Below are 9,362 nucleotides of genomic sequence, written 5' to 3'. Positions count from 1 at the left end.
CAGCTCTGGTGACTGACTCAAAGAAGTCAGCCAAGTTGAGCAGGCATGATCTACCCTTCATAAAACCAAACTGTGTGGGATCCAGAGTTTGGAGATTCCCTATATCCTTGTTTATTAGGTCCATGATGATGCGTTCCATAGCTTTGCATATCAGACTCGTCAGGCTAATGGGGCGATAGTTCCCTGGGTCTGTAGTCGCTCCTCCTTTGGGGAGAGGGATAACAGTAGCAGTGCACCATTTGGCAGGGGTGACAGGTCACTCTGTAGTTCATGTAGAACACAACCAGAGATATTGTCAGGTCCCATAGAAGCTGTATTCTTGGCCTTGGACAGTGCTGTTTAAACCTGTGCAGCAGTAATACTGGGTGCCTGGCAATCTACTGGTATTGTGATGGGTTCTTTGGGGGGTAAAGTTGGCACTGGATCTGTCGGGCAGTATACTGGGAATATCTGTTGGCTCTGTATAAAAGGTACCATTGTTTAGTAGCGCAGAGCAAATCTGGGTATTGCCATGAAGATTCTTTACATAACTATAGAAAGCCTTGTGATTGTCTTTACTATTTGCTGCAATTCTGTTTTCATACCTAGCTTTAGAGGATTTGATGAGGGATCTCAACTTTTTGTTGAGGCAGATAAGGGAGTTTTTCCAGTCTTGGGACTTCACCTTATTCTGCATCAGTTTCCTCCTTCTGTTGTAGAGTTAGTTTATGGCAGGGGACCACCAGATTGGCTTCCTCTTTTTGGAGGAGAGTGTCTTGGTTCTATTACGTATGGCGAGAGCCATGTATTTGTCTACGTGTTCGTAAAGTGCATTGGTGTATGATTCTGCAATCACGCAACTATTCGCCATTTGCATGGATGCCATGAAGTTAGCCACGTCTGCTTTTAAGATCCCAAAGTTAGCTTTGGAGAAGTTCTTCATGGTGGTTACCATTGCTGGGGGGATGTGGATTTCCAAGGTGATTAGTTTCTGGTCAGATCTAACCAGGGAGGAGCTCACTATTGGTGAAGAGCAATGGTCGCCCATGTTAGTAATGACCATATCAAGAATGTTGCTACCTCTAGTGGGGGTAAAAATGAGCTGGTCCAGGGCATTGGAATTAATGAACTCCAGGAAACGCTGGGCAAGTGTATTGGTACATGAGTAGTTTACCTAGTTAATGGAGGGGTAGTTGAAGTCACATCAAGAGAGTGTTAGGGTGGGCCCTAATATTCTCCAGGGTGCTTAGGAATGTGGAGTGCAAATCTTGGGACATGGTTGGGGACCTATAGCAGGTTATGACCTGAATCGCTGTCTTACTCAATGTTAGCTGCACCTGAAGTATCTCTGATGTGTTATGTTGGGCTACAAGTCTGGAGGTGTGCGCATCCTTTATGAATATGAAGACACCACTGCCTTTGGAGCTTCGGTCTAAGTTCTGGGGCAGAAAGGTGTGGAATGAGTTATAGCCTGGTAGTGCAGGAGTGCTTTCTGCTGCCTTGAACCAGGTCTCTGTTACAGCACAAATGTCAATGTTCTCCATTTTAAGGAGTGTCTCGAGTGAGTGCATTTTGAGATTTAGACTTCTAGCATTGAGCAACATGACCCTCAGATTGCATTTGTTTGTAGCTGTTATGGTGGTAATTTGGTCTTTGGAACACTACCTAAAAAAGGCACTATAGGTTCATAGCTTCATAGGTAGGTACTAGGCTATCGGCCCGAGGGCCTATGTAAGCCTAGCCATCAAGGTTCCCTGGCTTATGCCACCCAAGAAAGTTATTTTCTTGTGCCACTGTCGAGCAGAGACACAGAAGTGATCCCCGAGAGCCTTGGCCAGTATCCAGAAGCTCGAGGGTGACAGATGCAGGCCATCTCTGGCAAAGCATCAAGGTCTGTCAGTCATGTCATCCCAGGCAGACAGATACTGGATCCCCTTAGAATGACACCAGAAACTTAGCCAATTGTTGAAATCAATCATTTTCTGCATGTACTGTAGTATCATTCTTGGTGATGGTAGAATGCTGCTCAGGGCTAAGGTCATACCCACCTGGGCTACGTAATCTGAGAGCTCCTCCATGTCTCTTTTCATGTAGTCCAGGGAGGTATGTCTCAGATCATTCACACTCACATGTACAATGACTGAGTCATATTTGTACCTGTTGTTGAGTGACCTGATTGCATGTATTATGTGTCAGATCCTGGCACCTGACAGGCAGCTGACTGTTACTTTCTCCTTTTTCAACCTAGTGAGTGGGACCTGTGACTATTGTGTTGAGCATGCTGTTTTGCCTTACGGGCTTTGGTTGAGTGGCACACTGTTTAGGAGACATGTGTCTCCTGATTAGTGTTGTGCTGTGGTGGTTGAGTGCGTTTCTGCCTTGGAGGGCTCTGCTGCTTGGGTTGATTTTTATTGAGAGCCTCCGCGAAGGTCGGTGTGTGGTTTGTGTTTTTATGTAAAGGCAGTGCTGGTGTGTGTTCCAGAGGGCTATGTGTTCCATGTGGTGTGGTGCAAGTGTTGACCTTCTCCTCTTGACCAGCTATTCCGTCTTGGCTGGAGAGTGCGTGGCTTCCAATTTGGATATATAAGTTCATCTCTCGCAAGTCTGAGTGTTGGAAGGTAAGAGGAGAGGGTTGTCAGTGTACATGAGGCAGTTGCTACATTGCCTCAGCATGCCCAAGTTCACCAGGTTAACAGGAGAAAGCACAGGGAACTGACCTTTAAACATGCCTCGTGAGGTGGGCATTGATAATAAGTACTAGATCTGTTTCCTTGTAGAACGTTTAGTGCTGGTAGCACTTGTGTGCTACAATAATTGCTACAAGAAGTCTGGTAAAGTGCTAGACTAATAAGCTAGTATAAGTGCAGGAGAGGAGAGAACTAGTAGATCTAAGGGAAAATTTGAAGAGCAGGCCCTGGCACCACTCAGAAGCTTGCAAACAGTCCTGGATACAGCAAGTTTGTATCTGGACTAGACTAGTTGCAGAAAAGATGAGAAACAAGATCAAATGTGGACTTTTAAACCGGAAAGTTGAGAGAGATGGAAAAACTGCCTAAACAGCCAATAAACTACAATTTCTGGGCAAGGAACCACTCCTCTTGTGGTAGATAGGCTACCTAGTGCTTACAACTCCCACTGATAAGCTAGAAGGCTTCCCTCCAGCAGAGAAAGGCTTGAGGGGCTCAGAAGCTTACAGTCTTGGACACAGCAAATCTGTATCTGGACTAGACTAGTTACAGGAAAGGGGAGGAAACAAGTACAAACACAGGCTTTTAAGCCAGAAAGTTGAAAGAGATGGAAGAAACTGTCCAAAAGGTCAATAAACCACAAATATGGGCCAGAAACCACTCCTCTTGTAGTAGATAGGCTGCCTAGTGCTTACCACTCCCACTGATAAGCTAGAAGTCTTCCTCCAACACAGAAATTCTTGGGGAGAGAGGGCTCAGGAGCTTACAAACAGTCCTGGATGCAGCAAATCTGTATCTGAACTAGACTAGTTACAGGAAAGGGAGGGATACAAGGGCAAATATGGGCTTTTAAATCAGAAAGTTGAGAGAGATGGAAAAACTGTCCAAACAGCCAATAACTACAATTTCTGGGCCCAGACACCACTCCTTATGTGGTAGATAGGTTACCTAGTGCTTACCACTCTCACTGATAAGCTAGAAGGCTTCCCTCCAACACATAAAGGCTTGGGGGGGGGGGCTCAGGAGCTTACAAACAGTCCTGGATACAGCAAATCTGTATCTGGACTATAGTTATAGGAAAGGGGAGAAACAAGTGCAAATGCTGGATTTTAAATCAGAAAGTTGAGAGAGATGGAAAAACTGCCCAAATGGCCAATAACTACAATTTATGGGCCAGAAACCACTCCTTATGTGGTAGATAGGTTACCTAGTGCTTACCACTCCCACTGATAAGCTAGAAGGTCTCCCTCCAGTACAGAAAGGCTTGGGGGCTCAGGAGCTTACAAACAGTCCTGAATACATCCAATCTGTGTCTGGACTAGACTCATTAAAGGAAAGAGGGGAAACAAGCTTTTTTTTTTTTTTTTTTTTTTTTTTTTTTTAAGTAAAGTGGAAAAGGAGAAAGCTGGAACAGAAGTTAATTCAAGGTTAAGAATCTAAGGAACCTAAGTGGGTTGGCCTTCACAAATGTTCTCTCTCTGTTAGGTAGAATGAACTAATGACACTAGACTGGGAGGAGTGTCCCAGATCAGATATACAGTATGGGCGGGCAACTACAAAGCCACCAAGTATAAGAACAAGACAACAATAGGGAGGGGGGTTGGGAAACTATTGCAGCTAATAGCTCTAGCCACTAAATGAAAGTTTAAACAGATAAAGGAGCAAGGAGACTCTAGAGAATGCTTTTAACTGAAAAAAAATCAGTTATATAATATCTGACTAGAACACAGAAACCTCAAAAAAATCAAAAATGCACAGAAAAGCACTGATAGAGCACTAACAAAGAGAAAATACAACTCTCAGTATGAAAGCAATGGGGGGGACTATTACAGCTACTAGCTGTAGCCACTAAATGAAAGTTTAAACAGATAAAGGAGCAAGGACTCTAGAGAATGCTTTTAACTGCAAACAAATCAGTTATATAATATCTGACTAGAACACAGAAACCTCAAAAAAATCAAAAATGCACAGAAAAGCACTGACAGAGCATTCACAAACAGGAAATACAACTCTCAGTATGAAAAAGCAGTTTACAGTTAAGTTCAGTTATGAACTCCTAACTCTAATGCAGATGCCCAGAGAACAGATAGCAGCCTAGACACTGGAGGAGCTAACACTGAGCGAGCTAAAGACCTACATGCTTTGCCTAGCAGAGAGGATGTGCTGAGGACATGCCACTCTCATTTTCTGAAAGAAACCAGGAGTAAGACTGAGAGGCAGTGGCCAATTAATCTGGAAGGTAAGATGTGTATCTGATGAAGACAAGGTTGCTCCTTCACAACTCCTAACTGCCAGTCCATCTAGAAACATTATCCAGCATGTCAAGGAGTGAGGGAGTAACCAAACCAACACATCTCCTGCCAGCTGCAGTATTAAGCCTCTATATACCTGCTCTTCTCTTCGGTCACAGGGATGGGCATTACTTGGTAACTACAAGGCCTTCCACTCCGGAGAGAACTGGCCCAACCAGTTATGAGCTATGTCAGAATATGCCCAATATGTAGCATCCCTAGATGGCAACAGAGTAATCAGTGCATTGGTAGATCTGATGTGAGTGGTGGAAAACTCAACAGTCAGTCTAATCAGATAAATTAATGTAAAAAATGTGCTGCATTAAAGAATTATAAATATTTTAAGACAATGCCCTTTGGAGTATTTCTTCATATTAACCATTGCAGATTATGAATCTGCATTATTAAATTAAACTATATGTGACTATATCGTTCGAATAAATGAAATTAGATGAAATTGTTTTGTGATTTGCAAAGTTATCATATTTTAAACTGTGTACTTGCATAGATAACTCCAAACATCTTGGCGGGCTGATTAATAATGATATAGTCTGTGAAAAAAAAAAACGTATGCAAGTGATGAAATAAAACAAATTTTCTTCTTTTTTACAGCTGTTGTCCAAGGAGATACCCTAGAAGATATTTACAACCAATGTAAAGAAGTAATTGAAGAGCAGTCAGGCCCTTATGTTTGGATACCTTCCAAGGAAAAACTATAAGATAGGCACACTTTTGATACTTTATACCTAGAACAATTAGCACATTATTTAAAGACATTTTCATTGCTACTTTTTGTTGTGTGACTACCCATGAATGTGCATAAATGGTGTTAGAAGCCATTAAGAACACCCAAGTATCAAACATAGGATGGAGAACAACACTGTTTTCTGAAGAATGTGAACCTGCACATTTTGTATCAGCATGTCTGGGTTTGACTCATCTAATGAAGAAAATATGGTGTTCTATCAAAAGGAGTCATGCCCTTCCCATTGCCAAGTGGATAGTCTCGTACTATTAGTCTGTTCCCTGATGCAAATGGCTTTTAGAAGAAAAGTGCCCAACGCTACCATTCTCAGCAAGCAAGCAAGTAGTACTCAGACTATGCACTCCTTACATTTTTGCTTCCTCCAGAAAATATTCTCCATGGAAAGAGACAAAAATAAAAGTGAGAGAAAAGAGCTTCAAAACAGCAAAAACGAGTCTTTACAACTATATTTGAATATAAATACATCAGCTTAGAAAAAAATCAACTTATCAGTGGATGTTTAAACTGATAAATGTGCTGAGATTTCTGACACTATATTTTATTATTTATATTGAAGAAGGGCACTATAGCACAAAATATATAATTTATAAAATAAATACAAATATATATTATTTATGTTGATTAAAGATATTGAGCAAGATCTTTATATGAAACAAAATGAAGAAGTAACTTATGAAAACAGCATGCACATCTTTGGCAGACTGCTGAATGTATGGGATAATAAAGTTGTAGTATAAATTTTTTTCAAAATTATTTTTGAGAAAACTGTAAAGAATGAATGAAGCTATGTTTGAAGGTTGAAGGATTCTGTGATATTAAATCTAACCAGAAGATTTAGCAAAGGTGAGTAATACATCCAAACCAATAATATGTAACATAAAAGCATGCAAATGTACTGTAAACATCTTACTGACAGTAAAAGAACTCTCTTGTTGTCCAAAAATATGTCTCATTAGAGACATGTCTAAATATTTAGCACTGATGATGATTATTTTCCAATTATTCGGAGAGCTCCTTCATCAGGAGTGGGACGATTATTATTTTTTTTCCTGTAAAGCATATCACATCTGGAATTGCCCTGAAAATGTGCATTCTTGTGGCCATAATTTTTTTAATTACTTAAATGTAAATCATCTTAGGCATTAATAATGCACAGATGTTATACATCCATCAGAAAGGCATACTTTGGCTTAATTAGAAAATTTATTTATAATCTTAGTGGTATGAACTGCATTCCATTAATTTAATACTTTTACATCCACTGAGCATCTATGATTACCTTTAGTGATAAGAATCATGGGGTGGATTTTTACTGCAAACTGAGTGCTTCTACCTTTCTTTATGCAATATATTTTATAACAGCAATTTTTAAGTGGAAAACAACTGTTGATTTAGCTAAGCACAGAAAACTTGTACACAAATATGAGGTGCATTTCTGTCCTCTAAAGTAACATTTGAGGATTTTTCATGAAAGAAATGAAAGCCTGCAAGACATCATTAAAGCAACACTTCTGATCAGAATACTGTTGTTTCTGGATAACTTTTTCAAAAACACTAAATTATTGTAATAATTACAGCATTGTGTTATGGAACATGTTACAGCTTCCAGAAATGGAAATAAAACAAAGTCCTTTACTTGTTTTTTGGCAAAAACCTAAATATAATTCTGCATTTTTGCAATATAATAATTTGACTGAATTGCTTTTTGTTTTTCTCTTTCTCCTTTTGTCAAGTCACTTTCAGTTTATTTTTGTTAAATTCATAAGCTAGTCACCATTATGAAAAATACTTTCCTGCACTACTAGCTTTTATTTAGCATCTTATACAGCCACTGTTTTTTACTTTGAATTCTTTACATGGAAATCTAAAGCTGCCTCTCACTAAACATTGCATTTTAATTATGTGCTATGCTTTACAGCTTTAAAAGGTTATGCAATAGTTAAGTGCAAACATTTTTTCATTATGTCATTGTTTTATTAATCATGCATTTAGCTTTTCTCTCTGTATTGTTAATACTTCTAAGTCAGCGTGGTGGTTGTACTTATTTAGGCTAATTATTTAAATGGTCAGAAAGTTTTATAGTGCTTGAAAAGATTTTTGAGATAGGCCATTTCCCATAACAATTATGCTGCTGTTTATTTTCATGAGCCATGATACTGTGCATTACCTGTTGAAGTTACCAGTGTATTGTGCAAACACGGTTTTATTAATAATTGGTTTCAGAACATAAACCGATAATATTAATACTGGATCCATTACTGGATGAGCCAAGAAAAACAAATGGTGCTATATCAAATGCCCTGGCACAAAATTCAACACCAGCAAAAGTAACAATATAGCCATGAGGATTTCAGTAGCACATTGCTGAAGTAGCAGTTATGTTTATCCTGATTTTTTTGAGAATTTCAGTAGCACGTTGCTGAAATAGCAGTTGTGTTTATCCTGATTTTTTTTTATCAGTATATATATATATATATATATATATATATATATATATATATATATATATATATTCTTAGTTTACTGTCATATTGTTTAACAGCTTCCATGATGAAATTTAGGGTTTACAAGCTGACTAGAAAAGTATGTATAAATTAATCTTGAAGCCCCAAAGAAAAATATTCATAAATATATTGTTAAAATTTGGATAAAAAAAGAATGTCTGGTGTTTAAACAGAAGTGAAAAAAATGCTAAAAGAAAATGCTAAGATAATCAATAAACAACTTTACCAGATATGACATGTTTGTTTGCTGAAAAGGACACGTTTTATTTGTTTTGTGAAAATAAATCAAGGAAAGCCAGGTGGTATAATTTCATTCTTCATCATATCAATGTCATTTATCATTCTCAGAGTAATGTTTAATTTTGTTTCTCCTTACATGAAAACATAGAACAAAATCAGCTTTTGTATTACCTTTTTGGTAACAAATTATTTTTTAACTTAGTATCAGTTTATTCCATAATGCTTTAAAAATAACTTGATAAGCACACATGAGTATGAGTTTATGTCAATTTTCCAAGGGCAGAATTGTCACCCCTGTAACACTGAGGGACAGGTATTGATTCCCTTAAAGATGAGTTCTGTAAAGGGAGAGGTCTAATTATGCCATTTCAGTGTTCTAATGCCACAATGAAATGAGTTTCACTCAATGAGATATAACTCGATAATACTGGACCTTGAAAAACCTGAAGTAACCTTAAAAAAAAAAAATATATATATATATAGTTTACTATCATTTGTGTGAACTACATTCTGTCGACACATATGCTGCCAAAAATCAGAATGTCATACACAAAATGAAAAGCGTATAGGATAGTCAAAGACACTTATGCGAATGCAGTAGTGCATTTGCATAAGTGTGTTTGACTATATGTACGGAGATCACGGTAGAGTGGGGATTGGAAATTTATCCATATTCCCACTATAGTTCAATCTCGGAGTTAGAATATATTAGTAGCAGGGGGTGCAGGGAGTGCAGGGGGGCTTGCACCCCTTCAAAAGCATGATATGTCCTATAGGAGTTTTATTTACATCAGCTCCTATATGGCTATCACTTGATGTTTTCAGTGACAATGTCAGCTCAAATGTGTTGATCATTTGGGTCGACATTGTGTAGGAGTGGAGAATTCAGTTTAAA

General features: G+C 38.5%; 1 protein-coding gene across 13 annotated transcripts in view; it reads left to right on the top strand.

Moving 5' to 3' along the window:
* The window catches only part of DLG2 (discs large MAGUK scaffold protein 2), a 4,792,098-nt gene extending 4,783,573 nt beyond the window's left edge, over positions 1 to 8,525 (top strand). For all 13 annotated transcript variants that reach the window (XM_044071159.1, XM_044071154.1, XM_044071155.1 and 10 more), the window contains one exon: positions 5,570 to 8,525. In XM_044071159.1, the coding sequence (XP_043927094.1) occupies positions 5,570 to 5,676 (107 nt within the window). In that variant the 3' untranslated portion in view covers positions 5,677 to 8,525. The remainder of the gene's footprint in view (positions 1 to 5,569) is intronic.
* Positions 8,526 to 9,362: the final 837 nt, after the last annotated feature.

The sequence above is a fragment of the Protopterus annectens genome, chromosome 5.part0 (assembly GCF_019279795.1).
Source record: "Protopterus annectens isolate FY-2018-M chromosome 5.part0, PAN1.0, whole genome shotgun sequence".
Classification (NCBI taxonomy): domain Eukaryota; kingdom Metazoa; phylum Chordata; order Ceratodontiformes; family Protopteridae; genus Protopterus; species Protopterus annectens.
The sequence above is the reverse complement of the archived record's forward strand: the minus strand, read 5'-3'. Positions and strand labels throughout refer to the sequence as shown.